At 41.9% G+C, this 20553-nt stretch overlaps 1 protein-coding gene across 2 annotated transcripts in view; it reads right to left on the reverse strand.

Moving 5' to 3' along the window:
• naf1 (nuclear assembly factor 1 homolog (S. cerevisiae)) overlaps positions 1 to 20553 on the reverse strand; it is a 292709-nt gene that overhangs the window by 187884 nt on the left and 84272 nt on the right. For both annotated transcript variants that reach the window (XR_005942629.1, XM_041184276.1), the window contains exon 4: positions 520 to 613. Coding sequence is in view for 1 of the 2 variants with exons in the window: in XM_041184276.1 (XP_041040210.1) it covers positions 520 to 613 (94 nt within the window). In the remaining variant the exon portion in view is untranslated. The remainder of the gene's footprint in view (positions 1 to 519; positions 614 to 20553) is intronic.

Genomic DNA, 20553 nt, shown 5'->3' on the forward strand with positions numbered 1-20553 from the left:
GAACTTTACAGCCAGAAATGCAAATGGTACCGTCTCGTGCACTCTCCAGAAATCCTCCGAGAGTTGGGCAAACCAGAGTCCTCAAAAAAAAACTCGCAATGCAAGCAGTTCAGTAGAAACCACAGGAAAAGGTATGAAATATCAGCAATAAAGCAACAGCAAACTCCTAATTCACACTGCCAATGCTCTTTTATACTGCCCTTGGATGAGAAATGTAAAAAATCAGAATGGCCACCTGCCCATGTTGCCCATGCGATGGGCACAAAATTGCACCGGCAACGTAAAATTTGGTCAATTGCCTTTTTAATGGGCTTAACTGCCTGTTTAATCATCGACAGGTGCACTCTCGACTCTCATGCGTGCCCACCGACCGCAATATCACCCGATCCTGTTAACACAGAAATGAAGTCCTCTAAAGGAAATTAAGTTCATGGAGATCAGTAATTTTACTTCTACATGCCACATTAATCTAAACTCATGGCTGAGATATGTTATTTTAGTGATATATGCTTTACCTACCCAGTTGGTCAATAATACTGGAGACAAACCCAATTGGCTCCTTTGCTACCTCGTCAGGAAGAACAATATTTACTTCTTCAACTTTTGGCAGATCCTGGTTTAAAAAAGAAACAAATGAAATACAATGTAAGTCCTTGATATATTAACAGCCACTGTTGATTAAAATAGGTAAACGCACAATAATTAATTTTGTACTGTTTCCTCTAACAGCTGCTTTACACCTCATCATACCTGGAACACATTTTGCTGTGACACATAAACAAAGTCAAAACCCAAGTCATTTACAACGGGACACCCTGGTCCACTCCTCCATCACCCCCTACACCTCAACCTCCTCCCACAGCACCTTCCCGTGCAACCGCAGAAGGTGCAACACCTGCCCCTTAACTTCCCCTCTCCTCACCGTCCAAGGGCTCAAACACTCCTTTCAAGTAAAGCAGCATTTCACTTGCACTTCACTCAATTTAGGCTACTGCATTCGTTGCTCCCAATGCGGTTTCTTCTACATTGGAGCGACCAAACGCAAACTGGGTGACCACTTTGCGGAACACCTTCGGTCTGTCCGCAAGCATGACCCAGAGCTCCTTGTCACTTGCCATTTCAACACTCCACCCGGCTGTCATGTCCACATGTCCGTCCTTGGCTTGCTACATTGTTCCAGTGAACCTCAACGCAAACTGGAGGTACAGCACCTCATCTTCCAACTAGGTACTTACAGCCTTCCGGACTGAATATTGAGTTTAACAATTTTAGATCATGAACTCTCTCCTCCATCCCCACCCCCTTTCCGATCCCCCCCTTTTTTTCCAATAATTTATATAGATTTTTCTTTTCCCACCTATTTCCATTATTTTTAAATGTATTTCCATCCATTGTTTTATCTCTACCCTTTGGCCTATTTCGATTCCTTCACCCCACCCCCACTAGGGCTATCTGTACCTTGCTTGTCCTGCTATCTACCCTTAATTAGCACATTTCTTAGATGATATAGTTATTGCAGGTATTTTTATTTTTGTTTTTTCATTTACAATGGTGATGCCTAAGACTTTAAAGTGTTCTTTGCAAGTTTCTCTGCATGTTGTCATTGTTTTGCAGTTTAAAAAAAGAGAACTGTAGTCACCCAAATCGCTAGAACAAGACTGCTAGACACACAACTCAATTTACAGTAACTGATCCAAGGAAACTAACAAAAGCATTAAACTCAAACTCCCTTCTGTGCAAACTCTCACTTCCCACCGGTCACTAGAAAAGTATATTGTTAGAAGCAGTACAGTAAATAAAATTAGTAATTTCTTTAAAAAATCTGTTGAATGCACATTTTTTTTCTTTTTTATTCGTTCGTGGGATGTGGGTGTCGCTGACTAGGCCAGCATTTATTGCCCATCCCTAACTGCCCTTGAGAAAGTGGCGAGCTGCCTTCTTGAACCACTGCAGTCCATGTGGTATAGGTACACCCGCAGTGCTGTTAGGGAGAGAGTTCCAGGGTTTTGACCCAGTGACAGTGAAGGAACAGCGATATATTTCCAAGTCAGGATGGTGAGTCATTTGGAAGGGAATTTCCATGTGTACGCTGCCCTCGTCCTTCTAGATGGTAGCAGTCGTGGGTTTGGAAGGTACTGCCTAAGGAGGGTTGGCAAGTTCCTGTGGTGCACTTTCTAGATGGTACAAACTGCTGCCACTGTGTGTCAATGGTGGAGGGAACGAATGTTTGTGGATGGGGTGCCAATCAAGCAGGCAACTTTATCCTGGATGGTGTCAAGCTTCTTGAGTGTTGTTGGAGCTGCATTCATATAGACAAGTGGAGAGTATTCCATTATGCTCCTGATTTGTAGATGGTGGACAGGCTTTGGGGAGTACAGAGGCGAATCACTCGCTGCAGGATTCCTAGCCTTTGACCTGCTCTTGTTGCCACATTATTCATATGGCTAGTCCAGTTCAGTTTCTGGTCAATGGTAACGCCCAGGATGTTGATAGTGGGGGATTCAGTGATGGTAATCCCATTGAATGTCAAGGGCAATGGTTAGCTTCTCTCCAGCTGGCGGCTGTCATTGCCTGGCACTTGTCTTGTGTGAAGTTTACTTGCCAATTGTCAGACCAAGCCTGGATATTGTCCAGGTCTTGCTGGTTTTGGACATGGACTGCTTCACTATCTGAGGAGTTGCAAATGGTGCTGAACATTGTGCAGTTATCAATGAACATCCCCATTTCTGACCTTTTATGATGGAAAGAAAGTCATTGATGAAGCAGCTATAGATGGCTGGGCCAAAGACACTACCTGAGGAACTCCTGCATTATGTCCTGGAGCTGAGATAATTGACTTCCAACAACCACAACCATCTTCCTTTGTGCTAGGTATGACTCCAATCAGCGGAGAGTTTTTAACCCCGATTCCCACAGGCCCCAGTTTTGCTAGAACTCCTTGATGCCACACTCAATCAAATGCTGCCTTGATGTCAAGGGCAGTCACTCTCACCTCACCTTGGAAGTTCAACTCTTTGTCCATATTTGGACCAAGGCTGTGATGCAGACAGGAACTGAGTGGCCCTGGCAGAACCCAAACCGAGTGTCTGTGAACAGGTTATTGCTAAGCATGTGCTGCTTGACAGCACTGAGGATGACCCCTTCCATCACTTTACTGATGATCGAGAGTAGACTGATGGGGCAGCAATTAGCTGGGTTGTATTTGTCCTGCTTTTTGTGTACAGAACATACCAGGGCAATTTTCCACATTGCCAGGTGGATGTCAGTGTTGTAGCTGTTCTGGAACATCTTGCCTAGGGGCACAGCAAGTTCTGGAGAATGCTTGACAGCACTTTTAAGGATTGCATCAATTGTAAAGAGACCAATTTTACTTTTCTTGGATAAATGTGATCTGACAGCTCTTGACCTGGATGCAGTACCAACAAGAAATAAGTTAAGATACAAACGCCATGCAGCCAGGCACAAAGGAGAGCTGTAGACATAAAAACAGGACAGCTGGAAGGTGAAGGCAGTCAGCACACAGATGCAGACACAAGGAGAAAACAGAGACACAAAGAGAAAGCCAGAATTCTTGGGAGGAGCTGTACCTACTCAGGAAGTGGTCAGTTTTTTCTGGGAGAAAAGGAGACAGCAGCTCTTGGAGGCACTGTGCAAGCTGGCTAAAAAAGGTCTAAAACCTGAAAAGGTATATAACTAGGAGAATCTAAAGAGCTGAGTGTTTTCCCAGAAATGGCCAAATCAGAAAAAGAGGTGTTATTGGTTGGTCAGCCGCAAAGGAACTTTAGAAAACTATACCATCCGGATTGTCATGCACAAGGAAGAAAGGGTTCACAGAAGTGAGCCTTGCTGGTGATAATTGTACCCATGAAACTCGGAGGTGAAAGCAGTTGTCAGATAGGAGTCTTTTATTCACACAAGGTAGGTCAGTGCTACACAGTTCCACAATGTGCTGTTATGTAGTGCCACATCTGCAGGGAGTGATGCAAATGCTAGGGGTTGTGCAAGACATTAAATAGTTGATACAACAAAGTAAAGTAAAATTTATATTTTTATTTGAAGCATCATTTGCCTGTTAATTAATGTTTAATTTGCATTGGCTGATTTCTGTTAACGAGAAAGTTACAATAAGTGAAATCTTGTTGGTAATCTCTTCATTTAGTTTATGGTTCTTGCATGGGGATTGTAATAATTAATTGCAATAATTCAGATCACAGACCTGAAAAAGGTTCACTCCATTTCTCCCTCGACAAATGCTGCCTGACCTGCTGAGTACTTCCAGCATTTCTTTTTTTTTTTCCAGATTTCCCGCATCCACTGTATTTTGCTATTTTGCTCTGGTATTCTGTCTTCAGTGGGTTGTGCCTCATTTGAGCTGCTTCTTCGTGGGGTTTACTATCAGTCAGAACTGACCTACATTAACACCACAGTTGATGCCACAGCCAAGGCCACGTAAAATATGGTGTCAGTGAATGCTCTCCACACACATCTCCCTTATTATCGCTCTTGGGTCCTCCCTGCCATGGTGGGATTCGAACCCGGGTCCCCAGAACATTACCCTAGGTCTCTGGAATACTAATCCAACGACAATGGCACTACTCCATCGCCTCCCCCTGCACAATCACTAAGACCCCCTATTCCCACCTCAGTAGCAGCCTGACTCTGCCCTTGCCTCAACTCATCCACTGCTGAAATTTTCATCCATGTCTTTGTAACCTTTAGACTTGACTAGTTTAATGCACTCCCGGCTGGACTCCCATGTTCTACCCTCCATTAACCTTATGTTATCCAAAACTCTGCTGCCCATGTCTTAACTCGCACCTAGTCCCTTTCCCTGATCACCCCTTTGTTCACTGACCTATACTGGGTCCCAGTTTAAAATGCTTCTCATTTTTGAATCCCTCCATGGCTCACTCACCCTTATCTTTAACCCCCTAAAGCAATTAAACCCTCCAAGATATCCACACTCATTTAATTCTAGATGCTTGAGCATCCCCTATTTCAATTGCTCCACCATTGGTAGCCTTGACTTCAACCGCTGGACCCTAAGCTCTGAAATTTCCTCCTTAAACCTCTCCTACTCGCTTTCCTCCTTTAAGACACTCCTTAAAACCTACTTGTTCGACACTGGTTTTGGTCCTAATATTTCCTTATGTGACTTGGTGTCATATTTTACTTCTTAAACGCCCCTGTGAAGTGCCTTGGGACATTTTGTGTTAAAGGTGCTATAAGTAGTTAAATGCAATAAAATTGCCTTGCTGGATATTCTTACCACTTGACTGGGGCTCGTGTTGGATAGCGAAAGACTAGAAGCTAGATTGTCGGGTTGAGCTGATTTGATGCCAATGAAAGAAAACACCAGGTCACACCATTTCTCCCTTATATAAACATTCATGCTTCGGAAACACTTCTGAGAATGTTTTCTGCGGAAATTCACTTCCCTATGTAACTAAGGGATGCAAGGGGTCTTCAGTATCATCTATGGGATCTCTGTTTGAGGACTAATCAAGTTTCATATAGCTAAGATGGCCCTCAATGCAGACAAAATGAACCTCTATATTGAACTAAGAGTGGCTTCACAATTAGAAAATTGTTAGCAAACAATAAACAAGTGTTGCATGAATCAGTCACACTAAAGGATCAAAGTTTTAAACTCATTAACTAACATGGCAGATGTCAATCACCCAAAGTCATAGCAATCAGACTAAAGCGGCCCAAGATTAAATACTGTCAGTAAACTGGCACAGGGAAGTTGAAAACCAACAAATGAGCAGTTGCTAAATTTGGAGAGTTGCTCTTAAAATGATCAGAACAGCTGGGAGAGACACTCTGGTGTTGCTAACAGAACAAAGGATCAACATATACTGATTACAAACTTAGCCTAGCTTGAGATAACAGAGAAATCTTTGGATATCCTTACACACAGAATATAGTGATTGGGCACGTAACCACACCCCCCCCACCCCCATTAGGTAATACATCATAAATTAATTTTGTAATAAATTCTGGATGAACAAAAGAGGAAGAGTTAACCACTTCATGTATTATTTAATGTTTTATTTTTAATTTAGTTTTTAACCCAACTTGAATCAAATTTTAAAATTAATAAAACCAACTGCTTTGAAATAACTTGCCAAAAAAGCGTTTTCCAAGCACCATTTCCACAGAAATGTGAATGCTCAAATGCGTCATAGCGGAGCATAAATTATATATTCCACATTCACTTACAAGTTAAGTACTCTGACATCTACACACATTGATCTACATTATACATATAATTTTATAGGCATGTTTTGTCAAATGGAATGCTTACATGGGGCAAAAATTATCACAAGCTTCCAACTATACCTCCCTCAAAGATTCAGAATTCTTACACTGGGTAATAGAAAAATTAACGTCCTCTTTTAAAGCACAACTACAATATGTCTATGTGGTATTGAAGTATCATATCTAACCTGGTTCTCCATTACTCTTCCTCCTTAAAGAATAATAATAAGTCCACAGGGCATAAAAAACACTAACAGCAATTTGAAGCAATTTATTTCAAACTCAGTTTATAAAAGATGACCCTGTTCAAAAAGGCCAGAATTGGTTGATATGTAAAATGTTGTAATGCTGCATCAATCATATTTTCTTCCTTATTTTAGCAGCTTTCATCACGTTGTCTTTAAAAAAGAGGGCTTCTATTACATTAAGGTAGCTGTGAACAAGTCACTAGGCCGGATTCATTTCTATGATGAGAGAGTTGTCCTCGGAGGAGAAATGAAGTAGAATAGGCCCATGCTCTATGGATTTTATAAGAATATGAGGTGATCTCACTGAAGTATATGACATTTTTAAAGGGCTTATCAAGGAAAACAGCAACTTGTATTTATGCAATGCCTTCAATGTAATGAAACATTCTAATGTGCTTCACAGGGGCATTTTAAAACGTGCTGAAAGGCTGTTTTTCCTGTTTCTCCAGGCTGGGTGTTCAGAATGAGTCAATCTCAGAATAAGGGGTCGGCCATTTAGGACTGAGATGAGGTGAAATTTCTTCACTCAACAGAATTGGGAATCCTTAGAATTCTCTACCCCAAAGGGATGCTGATGCTCAAGGCCAAGACTGATAGCATTTTGGACTCTAAGGGAAACAAGGGATAAAGGGATTGAGCGTAAAAGTAAAGTTGAGGTTGGAGATTAACCATGATCCTACTGGATGACTTGAGGAGGCTCGAGAGACCATATGGCCTCACACTTGCTGCTATTTATGTTCTTAGATTCTAAGTGTGGAACCAATAGCAGCACCTACAAGAAGAAAAAATCTAAAGGAAGAGAAAACATACTTAATTGTAATTTATCACAGCTTTCAGAAACATCTAAATGTTTCATACTAATTACTTTGAAGTGCTTTATGTAGGCCAACAATAGCAGTCCACTTCTTCAAATAATGCCAGGGGATTTTCAATATCCACCCAAACCACAGGAACGGCAGCTTAATAGTTGGGCCTCTATCAGTGCAATTCCTCCTTCAGTATCAAACTTTGGTGTCAGCCTAGATTAATTGCCCAAAATTTAAGGTGGTTGCAAAGGCAAAAGTCCTACCAAGCAAGCAATGGTTATCTTTGATGGTTTGACTTTCATACAATGGCCTCTATGGTGAAATACTGTCTCTCTATACCATGAACAATTAGAAACTGAAATGTCCTAAGTATAATTCACTAGTCAGACTTAGCCCAAAGCAAGATGATTAATGTCTTTGCGATTAGTTACATCTACTCCAGTGCTCTCACTAAGATTTTAGTAAAGCATAATAATGGGTGAGGGAAAACTTCATATTGCAGCGATTTGAACTGTAGAAAACGTTCAACAGTGCAGTTTTAGAATGGATTTTTCAAATGTGAATTGTGCCAGAGGGCTATTTAATACTAGATAAAAGTGTTAATAGCTACAGGTCAGTCAATGTTTGGAGGCGGCAGTTGGTGAAAATTGAGATGATGAGCATCAGATAGCTTAAAAGATTATCTTCAAAGTGATATTTCCGATACAGGATCACAGACAAACCAAGATCCGGCAGGGACTGTGACAGGGCAATATTGAGCTTTTACCACTAGAGGCCCCCAACAAACCACAGAAGCAGAAGAGCTCCCTCTGAGGCAAGAAACTGGAACTGCAATATTTTCACAGTGCGTTGTTGAGTCTGTCACCCTATCACTTATCAGAATCCTCCCAGCATCCAGTCTTGAATGAACTGCAATTTCCTCAAGTTAAACACTGGGAAGACGGAAGCCATAAACTTTGGGTCTCACCACAAACTTGGTAGCCTTAACACAGATTCCATCCTCTTCCCCGGCCACCCGCTTAGGCTCACCTCAGCATTCCAGTTTACCCCAAGCCGAGCTACCAATGCCAAATCCTCTCCATGAAAAAGACAACTACCACCACCCATATAAGATCACCCGCCCCCACCTTTGCCTCAGCCCATTCATGCCTTTGTCACTTCCAGGCTCAACTATTCCAATTCTCTCTTGGCTGGTCTTCTATCTTCCAACCTTCATTTACTTCAGCTCATCCAGAACTCTGCTACTTGTCACCCAACTGGATCTACCACTCTGTCCTTGCTACCCTAACATAACCCCAAAGCTTCCAATTTAGGATTTAAACACAAGATTAATACTTTCATGGGCTTACTCCTCTATATCTCTTATCTTTTCCAGTCTTGTCCCTTGTCAGTCTGCATTCCTCCAATAACGGTCTCTTGTAAAGATTCACTCCCTTTACGAACCCCAATCCCATTACTGTTAACCATGCCTTTGTCCATCCAGGCACATGCTTAGGAATCCTCTTCGCATCCTTTAGGATTCGCCCAATAAGTTATCTCTTTGACCAAGCTTTTGGTCAACTCTCCTAATATCTTTTCTGAATCAGCCATCATTTCTTTTCCAGTTATATATAGTAGGCCATTCTATTTCACTACAACCCTGTTTACCTGACTTACTCTACATCCCTGGACATTCTTAGCTAATAAAAATCAATCTCCAGTCTTTCCATTTTCAATTGGCTGAGCATGCACAGCTTTTTGGGGATGTTCCAAATTTCCACAATTTTTTGTGTGAAATAATTATTTTAAATTTGAACGTTTAAAATGACCCAGCTCTAATTTTATTATGCCTCCTTGCTCTGGATTCTCCAGACAGATCTAATAGTTTATTGAGTCCATTCATCATTGTGCAACTCATTAGGCCACCTTTCAACTCAAGACACAATAAACCAAGATTATGCACCTGCCCTCAATTTAACCCTTCCAGCTCCAGCATCATTCCTATGAATCTGCACTTAATCTCCTTCGTGGCAAATATATATGAGGTGCAATACTCAAAACCGAACGAAACCCCAAGGTGTTTCTCTCCATACTAGGCCTTGTACAAATACAAGTTGGTGGAATTGACACAGGTTTGCACAAGTCTGATTATGTTCAACATTTCAGCTGCCTAGACTTTTCTACAAGGTTAAACAAGATAGATGTAATTAATAGTAACTGGCAAATATGTACAACATAACACCTTTAACATAATGAAACATCCCAATGCGCTTCACAGGAGCATTATAAAACAAAGTATGATACTGAGCCACATAAAGGGATATTAAAACAGATGAACAAAAACTTGACCAAATAGGCAGGTTTTAAGCACTGTCTTAAAAGAAGGCAAGGTAGAGAGGCAGAGAGGTGTAGGGAGAGTATTGAGGAGCTTGGAGCCTAGACAATTGAAGGTATGGCCACCAATGGTGGAGCGATCAAAATAAGGGATGCATAAAAGGCCAGATTTAGAGGAGCGCAGAGACGTCCCAAGTGTTGTATGTAGGAGGCTACAGATATAGGGAATGGTGAGACCATGGGAGGAAGCTGAAAAGGAGAAGAACTTTAAGATCAAAATGTTGCTTGACTAGGAGCCAATGCATGTCAGCAAGCACAGGGGCAATAGGGAAATGGGACTTGGTGCAAGTTATGTCACGGACCACAAAGTTTGGATGACCTCAAATTTGCAAAGGGTAGAATATGGGAGACCAGCAGAATTGCATTGGAATAGGCATAACAAAGAAATGGATGAGAGTTTCAGCAGCAGATGAACTGAGACAGGGGCGAAGTCCAGGGATGTTACCGAGGTGGAAACAGGCAGCCTTAGTGATGGCATGAATATGAAGCCAGGAGATCACCTTAGTGTCAAATGTGACACTGAGATTGTGCGTAGAATGGATTAATCTTGAACTATTGCCAGGAAGAGGGATGGAGCCAGTGGCTAAGGATTGGGAGTTTGCAGCAGAGACTGCAAACAATGGCTTCAGTTTTCCAAATATTTAATTGGAGGAAATTTCTGCTCATCCATACTGGATGTCAGATAAAACAGCCTGATAATTTAGCAACAGTGAAGGAGTTGAGAGAGGCAGAGCTGGGTGTCATCAATGCATACGAAAACTAACTTTGGATACCTTCATGCCTTCGGATGGTGTCGCCAAGGGGTGACACGTAGATGAGAAATTGAAGGGGGCCGACAATAAATCCTTAGGGGTACCGGATGTAATGGTGCAAGAGCAGGAAGAGAAGTTACAAGTGATTTCTGGCTATGATTAGATAGATAAGAATGGGTCCAGGTGAGACCAGTCCCACACATCTGGAAGCAAGGGAGAGGCATTGGAGGAGGATATTGCGATCAAAGGCTACAGGCAGGTCAAGAAGGTAGAAGAAAGTAAGTTTATTTTTGTCACAGTGACATAGGATATCACTTATGACTTTGATAAGAAATTCAGAGAAATATTGAAGTCCAGGACACATTGTGTCAAATTTGGAGTTTTATAAAACCTGTAGACAGCAGGTAGTAAAGGCTGAGTGAAGTAAGAAATTCTCAAAACACAATGATTTAGGAAACCGCACATCATTTAGGGTTATCTGATACTTGCTGAGCGGGATATGGTCCTGAGGTTTAATATGTTCAAGTCATGAAGTGTTATGACTAATGCTATGAGTGATTGTGAAAGCAAAAAAGGTATTATGATGTATTACTAGGACAACCAAATATAAAACAACTAGTATAAAATTTTCTTTAAACAAGGCCATGTTCAGGCCAAATCGAGAATGTTGTGTCTACTTTGTTTTCTTCACATGGTTGGGAAGATCAAGGTTCAAAGCAGTTCAGAGATGGGCCATTGACCAATGCTTATTTTTGTTCAGAAAATTCAGGAATGATTTATCTGAAGCGTTTAAGACTATTAAAGGATTTGATGGATAGGTAGCGAGAAACATTCTTCTGATAGTGAATGTAGAACAAGGGGCTAAAGCCTTAAAATTATAGCTTGGTCATTCAGCCGGGATGCCAGGAAGCAATCTTTCACACAAAGAGTAGTGGAAATCTGAAACCCTCTCCCAAAAAGCTTATTGGGGATGGGTCAATTGAAAATTTCAAAACTGAGATTGAGAGATATTTGTTATGCAAGGCAATCCAGTGTTACTGAAAACAGGCAATAACTTTAAGATACAGATCAGCAATGAACTAATTGAATGATGGAACAGTTCTTGGAGCTGAATAGCCTACTCCTGTTCCTATGTCATTGGGAGTTAATGTCACTATTGGGAGTCCACGTTATCTCCTGTAGCTTGCTGGGTCACCTTCTGCGGTTGGAAAAGATTTTACCAGAATCTTCTCCTAAATTAACCTACGATTTTCACTTTTTCCCCTTTCCCAGGAGACTTTGTGACAGTGGCCAGGTAGGGGATGCAAATGCTATATGCAAACTGTAGCTTGGCAGGATAGGATATGCTTGGCAGCCCACTGATCTCTTCCATATGTTTGTCTTTGAATTAAGAAAATCATTATCTAGAAATTATTAAGCCAAGTACTTTTAAAGATTTCATGTCTGGACTGAAAAACCTATACACCAAATTAGAACTTTGATTACGTTAAAAAGTACTATTTATTGCAAGCAAATAGTCTCAAAATTAATTATGAATATATTCAAATATAAAACAAAAATAATTCTATAGTTTGGCAAAGACAGCTCTCATACATTAACAATTCGTACAGCCTGTAGATTTTCATTTTATGAATTCGGTACTTAAATGGCAGTTGCAAAGCATGTAACTCTGCTAACTACTGTTTGATCTGTATTTGTAAATAATTAAGCAACATTAATGATACAGTTCATGAAAATATAGTTTCCTGCTACTAGTTCATACCCATTCCCTCATATCATTACTGGTTAGTTTTCATCGGATATGCCACGTGTCCTCATATATGCCTTGGGCAAAGTTGTCTGCTATTTGAGATGAGCACAGTCGAACAGATGGACAGCACGTTAACAAGCCTAGAGATTAAGCAGTGACCTCACCAGCTAAGTGCTCAGAAACATCAATCTACTCTGTTTACATATGCACACCCTTGTCACGCTCCGTATGCTAGTGAAACTATGCTACTAGCCTATATCTGCATCTTCAAATTAGATTTTCTAGACAGATGAGGGTGGTGGCATTTTTAAAAATAAAACAAAATAGTTTCTGGCCAACAGGCAAATGACTACAGTTCAACTAATTTGATTTAATTGCCTGCTCATATTACAATCATTTTAACCTCATTAAATAAGTTAGGAAAATAGTCCATAAGAAAATCTCTATCCTTTCACTTGACTTAATGTACATCAAATACTGATTCTTTCATGACTGCCTATGGAACCAAACTTTGTACAAAAGTTTGCCGTACGATAATAGTGACAATATTTCAAGGGTAAATCATTCTGCTGTGTAGTGCTTTGGGATCCTGAAGATGTGTAAGAACAAAATCTTCACTAAAGTACTGAGGGAGTGCTCTCCTGTGACTGGTGACATCATTTGGATGAGAATAAAATGAGGCCACAACTGACCTCTCAGGCAAACATACAGTGCTGTTCGAAGAGGAGCGGAGGGGTTCTACACTGGCCAAAGTTTATCCCTCGACCAACACCTAAACAGATGATATGTTTGTGGGACTTTACTACACAGAAATGATTGCCATGCTTCCTATATTACAACAGTAACAGTAACAGTAACAACATTTCAAACAATTAGTTAATTGGCTGTCTTTTTTTGAAATATTCATTCGTGGATGTGGGCACCAATGACTAGGCCAGCATTTATTGCCCATTCCTAATTGCCCTCAAGAAAGTGGTAGTGTGCTGCCTTCTTGAACCGCTGCAGTCCATTTGGCGTAGAAAGTGTTGTTAGGGAGTTCCAGGATTTTGATCCAGATACAGTGAAAGAACGGCAATTATATTTCCAAGTCAGGATGGTGCGAGACTTGGAGGGGAGCTTCCAGGTGATGGTGTTCCTATGCATCTGCTGCCCTTGTCTTTCTAGGTGGTAGAAGTGCGTTTGGAAGGTGCTGTCTAAGGAGCCTTGGTGAGTTGCTGCAGTGCATCTTGTAGATGGCACACACTGCTGCCACTGTGAATTGGTGGTGAAGGCAGTGAATGTTTATTGTGCTGAGTGAAGTGTCAATCAAGTAATCTGCTTTGTCCTGGATTGTCCTGGTTGAGTTTGAGTGTTGGTGGAGCTACACGCATCTGGGCAAGTGGAGAGTATTCCATCACTCTTGACTTGTGCCTCGTGGATGGTGAACAGGCTTTCGGAAACCAGGAGGTGAGTTACTCTCTGCAAAATTCCCAGGTGCTGAACTGCTCCTGCCACCACAGTATTTATATTGCTAGTCCATTTCAGTTTCTGGTCAATGGCAATCCCCAGGATATTGAAAGTAGGGAGTTCAGCAATGGTAATGCCATTGAATGTCATGGGTAGATTCTTTGTTGCTGGTCAGTGCCTGGCACTTGTACAGCATATGAATGTTACTTGCCACTGGTGAGCCTAAGCCTGAATGTTGTCCAGGTCTTGCTGCACGTGGACATGGACTGCTTCAGTATTTGGGTTCCTTCATGCAATGCCCAATCAAATCCTGCCTCGATATCAATGGCAGTCACTCTCACCTGTGAAGTATTTCCACGTGTTTTTCTTTATTTTCAACTTTTGGCTTTATCAGATGAAATGCATGGGATATATTTTGGTCCTCAACATGTGAACATTTGTAATATCTGCTTTACCATGCCACTATTCAAAAAGCAGAGTGCTCTCCTGGTTTGCTGGCCAACAATTATCTCCTAACCAATTACAAATAGGTAATTTATTCATATTATAAGACCTTGTTAATTTGGCCTATGAAGCAGTTGGAACTTTGAGGACAAAAAAAGTGCCATTTAATTGCATGTTCTTAAATAAAATCAAATTAAAGAAAAGAAATGAGCATATGATTTTTATAAAGATCATTCAAAGTAAACTGAAGGGTGGCATTTTGTATGTGTTAGTTCTTGTTGGGTTCCTAGGTGATATGTTTGACCATATTGCAAGTAACTGCAAAATTATTAACATTTTAGCCATAAATTTTTATTGCTTTTTTTATTATTAATTCACAGCACGTGGGCTTCACCAGCTGGGCCAGCATTTATTGTCCATCCCTACTTGCCCTTGAGAAGGTGGCGGTGAGCTGTCTTCTTGAACTGCTGCAGTCCACGTGATGTAGGTACACCCACAGAGCTGTTTTATGCAAATGAAGTATTAAGAAATACCTATCTAGTTATTAATGGCTCAACCACAATTTACTTCAGTTCGCTCCTTCGGGGCTTGTCTTATGAGGAGAGATTGAGCAGTTTAGGCCTATACTCGCTAGGAGTTTAGAAAGATGAGAGGAGATCTAACTGAGGTATATAAGATGCTAAAGGAGATAGACAAAGTAGACGTGGAGATGATGTTTCCCCTTCTGGGGCATTCTAGAATGAGAGGCCATAGTTTTAGGCTAAGGGGTGGTAGATTTAAATCAGAGATGAGAAGGAATTACTTTTCTCAAAGGGTCATGAATCCGTGGAATTCACTATCTCATAGTGCAATGGATGTCAGGATTTAAGGAGGAGATAGACAGATTTTTAATTAGTAATGGGTTGAAAGGTTATGGGGAGAGAGCGGGAAATTGGAGTTGAGGCAGAAATTAGATCAGCCAATGAATGGCGGGGCAAGCTCGAGGGGCTGAATTGCCTACTCCTGCTCCTAGTTCTTATGTTCCATGACAACATACAGTGCACTGTACAGTTTGATGGCTCCATTTCCGACAGTTTCAGAGTGAAGAATGGAGTGAAATAGGGCTGTGTCATAGCCCCCACTCTGACATCTTCATGCTCCTGACCTTTGCCTTCCCCACAGATATGGAAGCAGTCAACTTACACACTATGTCAGAGGGCAAGCTCTACAATCTATCAAAACTGAAATTGGAGACAAAAACACATTGCATCCTGATCAGGGAAATCCTCTATGCTGACAATGCTGCACCAGTTACTTTCGTGGAAATCCAGTTACAAAGACTCACAGATTGTCTCTCTGAAGCCTGTAACTTGTTGTCCCTGGCTATAAACAAAGAAAACTGTGGTAATGGGACAAGGTGTTGCATCTCTGCCCCGATCACACAAAACACCCCGCCCCCCACACTGGAAGTAGTTAACAAATTCTGCTACCCTGTGGCCATGGCGACGGACAATCTGTCCCACGATGCAGACGGCAATACATGCATTGGGAAAGCAGCTACCACCTTTGGCTGACTCGCAAAATGTACATGCGATAATGTCAATCTGACCCTCAGGACCAAGCTGATGGTTTATAAGCCCCGAGTTCTAGCACCTTGTTGTATAGCAGTGAAACATGGCTAACTTACAGCTACCAGGAAAATAAGTTTAATAATTTCCTTCTTCACTGTATGCGACACGTTATGAGTATATTCTGGTAGGCCAAAATCATGAATGCAGCTCTCTCAAAGGCAGAGCTCCCAAGTATGCTGGCATTCTTCAAACAGAGGCAACTTTGGTGGATTGGGCATGTGCAGGTGATGGAAGGTGGCTGCATACCCAAGGACCTATATGGTGAGGTAGCTGGAGCCAGACAACCAATGGGGTGCCCAAGCCTCCACTTCATGAATGCTTGCAAGCATGACATGAAGGCCCTAAACATCAACTATCACACCGAGAGTCACTAGCCAGCGAAAGAGGGAAATGGCGACACCTATGGGCTGGCATGCACTACCAGTGGTACAGCAGCTTGGCAACAGGCACCAATGATGAAAACAACAACCCACAACATAATTTAGCAGCTTCACTTGTGGTAGAAACTGCCTCTCAAAGATTGGCCTTCACAGCCATCAAAGGGGCACCCAAGTGCATCCAACTGCATTGATTGCTGCGTGTTCAACATCTCTCATAGATGGAAGGATGCCAACTCACACTATACAATATAGCATGACATTAAAATGCAATGCTAATACTAATTGCCACCAAGTTGATTGTTAAAATTGATCCAATTTGAGGAGCTAACATCTGTTCCACAATATTGTTTGTTCATCCACAATATACTTAACAAGTTCCCAGCCCTCAAATGCTAACAAATTTAAAACTGTCTCATGTCTTCCTTCCCAATTTCAGAACTGCAAAAGCCTTTGAATTTTTAGAAGAGCTCTGTCAGTATAACCAAAACATTCAGAATTCACTACGATAAAAGCAAAAAACAGCGGATGCTGGAAATCGAAAACAAAAACAAAAATACCTGGAAAAACTCAGGTCTGGCAGCATCTGTGGAAGGGAGCACAGTTAACGTTTCGAGTCCCCATGATTCTTCAACAGAACTAAGGAAAAATAGAAAATGGATGAAATATATGCTGGTTTAAAGAGGGGGGGTTGGGACAAGAGAGCTGGATAGAGGGCCAGTGATAGGTGGAGATAACCAAAAGATATCACAGACAAAAGGACAAAGAGGTGTTGAAGGTGAAGATATTATCTAAAGGAATGTGCAAATTAAGGGTAGAAAGCAGGACAAGGTAGCACTAGTGGGGGTGGGGTGGGGTGAAGGAATCGAAAAAGGCTAAAAGGTAGAGATAAAACAATGGATTCAAATACATTTAAAAATAATGGAAATAGGTGGGAAAAGAAAAATCTATATTAATTATTGGAAAAAAACAAAAAGGAGGGGGAAAATATCAGAAAGGGGGTGGGGATGGAGGAGAGAGTTCATGATCTAAAATTGTTGAATTCAATATTCACTCCGAAAGGCTGTAAAGTGCCGAGTCGGAAGATGAGGTGCTGTTCCTCCAGTTTGCGTTGAGCTTCACTGGAACAATGAGGCAGGCCAAGGACGGATATGTGGGCATGAGAGCAGGGTGGAGTTTTGAAATGGCAAGCGACAGGGAGGTCTGGGTAATGCTTGCGGACAGACCGAAGGTGTTCTGCAAAGCGGTCACCCAGTCTGCGTTTAGTCTCTCCGATGTAGAGGAAACCGCATTGGGAGCAACGAATGCAGTAGACCAAGTTGAGGGAAGTACAGGTGAAATGCTGCTTCACTTGAAATGAGTGTTTAGGCCCTTGGACAGTGAGGAGAGGGGAAGTAAAGGGGCAGGTGTTGTATCTTCTGCGGTTGGGAAGGGAACCCTTCGTGACACCCTGGTCCACTCCTCCATCACCCCCTACACCTCAATCCCCTCCCACATCACCTTCCCATGCAACCGCAGAAGGTGCAACACCTGCCCCTTTACTTCCCTTCTCCTCACCGTCCAAGGGCCCAAACAATCATTTCAAGTGAAGCAGCATTTCACCTGTACTTCCCTCAACTTAGTCTACTGCATTCATTGCTCCCAATGCGGTTTCCTCTACATTGGAGAGACCAAACGCAGACTGGGTGACCGCTTTGCAGAACATCTTCGGTCTATCCGCAAGCATGACCCAGACCTCCCTGTTGCTTGCCATTTCAACACACCACCCTGCTGTCGTGCCCACATGTCCATCCTTGGCTTGCTGCATTGTTCCAGTGAAGCTCAACGTAAACTGGAAGAACACCACCTTATCTTCCGACTCGGCACTTTACAGCCTTTCAGACTGAATATTGAGTTCAACAATTTTAGATCATGAACTCTCTACTCCAACCCCACCCCCTTTATGATTTTTCCCCCTCCTTTTTGTTTTTTCCAATAATTATTTATGGACTTTTCTTTTCCCACCAATTTCCATTATTTTTAAATGTATTTCAATCCATTGTTTTATCTCTACCTTTTAGCCTTTTTCGATTCCTTCACCCCACCCCCCCCCCCTTAGTGCTATTTGTAACTTGCTTGTCCCGCTTTCTACCCTTAATTAGCACATTCCTTTAGATAATATCACCACCTTCAACACCTCTTTGTCCTTTTGTCTGTGACATCTTTTGGTTATCTCCACCTATCACTGGCCCTCTATCCAGCTCTCTTGTCCCAACCGCCCCACCCCCACCCCCGCCTTAAACCAGCTTATATTTCACCCCTTTTCTATTTTTTCTCAGTTTTGTTGAAGAGTCATGCGAAACATTAACTGTGCTCCCTTCCACAGATGCTGCCAGAACTACTGAGTTTTTCCAGGTATTTTTGTTTTTGATTCAGAATTCACTGTTTCCTACAATGTGAAAAGATAGCCTTTAAAAGAACTAAAAATAATTGAAAAGCATAGAGGCATTAAAGTCTGTGAACCTGGATGTGAAAGAAAACTTAAGCAAGCAAAGCAAAGTATTTGAGTGATTTCCCCTATGGAGTAAGCACCAGATGCAAAGAACCTGGATTCTGACCACATGCAGATAAACCTAAAATGATGGGCAGAGAAGAGTTGATTATATACAGGAGGCAACCATTTACCCCATCAACTCCATTGCAGATTGCTGCAACAGCAATTTAGCTAATCTCACTCCCTTTCTCCTCAGCCCTGCAATTTTTTCTTGCTTTTAGGTGCTTATCCAAATCCTTTTTTCACACCATGATTGAATCTGCCATCATCATTACTTTCAGCAGTGCATTCCAGGTTGTAACCATTTGCTGCATACAAATTTTCCTCATGTCACCTTTAATTCTTTTGCCAATCACCTTTAATCTGTCTTTAGTGCCCAACTCTTCTGCCAAACACACACTTTGTCTGCTTCAATTTACGGTCCATCTCAACCATCATCCAGGGAGCTCTGGCTTTGGTTGTCCTACCTATCCCCCTTGTGTCAATGTGTACTGATTGTACCCGAACCATCGCCTCTTGAAAGACAGCCTGCTATTCAATTACAGTTCTGTCTGCTAACCCAGGATTCCAGTTTATTTGGGACAGATCTGTTCTCAATCCACTGAAATTGGTCTTCCTTGGAATAAGTATTTTTACTCTAGATTGCTCTCTATGCTTTTCAATAGCTAACATAAATCTTATGAAACTATGATTATTGTACCCCAAATATTCCCCTGTTGGCACTTGATCCACTGAAGAAAAAGAAAACATGCGTAAATAAATTAGGGAAAATAGCACATCCAATCTAGTTTGCATGATATTGCCCACTGGAAGTCAAGGACAAGAGGATTATTCAGATCAAACAAGGTTAGAGGGATAACAAAACAAAAACAGAATTACCTGGAAAAACTCAGCAGGTCTGGCAGCATCGGCGAAGAAAAGAGTTGATGTTTCGAGACCTCATGACCCTTCGACAGAACTTGAGTTCGAGTCCAAGAAAGAGTTGAAATATAAGCTGGTTTAAGGTGTGTGGGGAGGCAGAGAGAGAGAGAGAGAAGTGGAGGGGGGGGTGTGGTTGTAGGGACAAACAAGCAGTGATAGAAGCAGATCATCAAAAGATGTCAACAATAGAACAAAAGAACACATAGGTGTTAAAGTTGGTGATATTAACTTTAACACCTATGTGTTCTTTTGTTCTATTGTTGTTGACATCTTTTGATGATCTGCTTCTATCACTGCTTGTTTGTCCTTACAACCACACCCCCCCTCCACTTCTCTCTCTCTCTCTCTCCGCCCCCCCCACACACCTTAAACCAGCTTATATTTCAACTCTTTCTTGGACTCGAACTCAAGTTCTGTCGAAGGGTCATGAGGACTCGAAACATCAACTCTTTTCTTCTCCGCCGATGCTGCCAGACCTGCTGAGTTTTTCCAGGTAATTCTGTTTTTGTTTTGGATTTCCAGCATCTGCAGTTTTTTTGTTTTTATCTAAGGTTAGAGGGATAGCCAAATCAATAATCTCTGTTGATCATTTAGATTGCTCCGTGCTTTAGGATATTCACCTGCCAGTTCCTAAGGAGACTGGAACAAGGGTTTTTTGATTGAATTACTAACTGGTAATTTCAGACCACTTTTGGTGGCCATCAGTTAACTTTAGATGCTGTTCTATTGTAATCAATTAGTCAGGTGACTTGGGCAGAGCCAAGGTGTTCCATGGGCAGGGTTGGCAGGCCAAGGATTGAATCCCAAGGTGGGGGGAGCGGAGATTGAGTTCCGAGAGCCGGTGGGGGTGGAGGTGGGGGATTCAGAGAGCAGGGGGCAGGGAACTCAGAGCAGGGGGATGGGAGTTATGGCTGTGAGTAAGAATCCAGAGGGAGGGGTCCAGGTGGAGGAGAGTTATGCAAGACAGGAGCAGGGGGTTTGCAGAAGCAGGGAGCAGAAGGGTTTGAGAGAGTGAGGGAATAGTTGTGG

This window comes from Carcharodon carcharias, chromosome 1 (genome assembly GCF_017639515.1).
Source record: "Carcharodon carcharias isolate sCarCar2 chromosome 1, sCarCar2.pri, whole genome shotgun sequence".
Taxonomy (NCBI): domain Eukaryota; kingdom Metazoa; phylum Chordata; class Chondrichthyes; order Lamniformes; family Lamnidae; genus Carcharodon; species Carcharodon carcharias.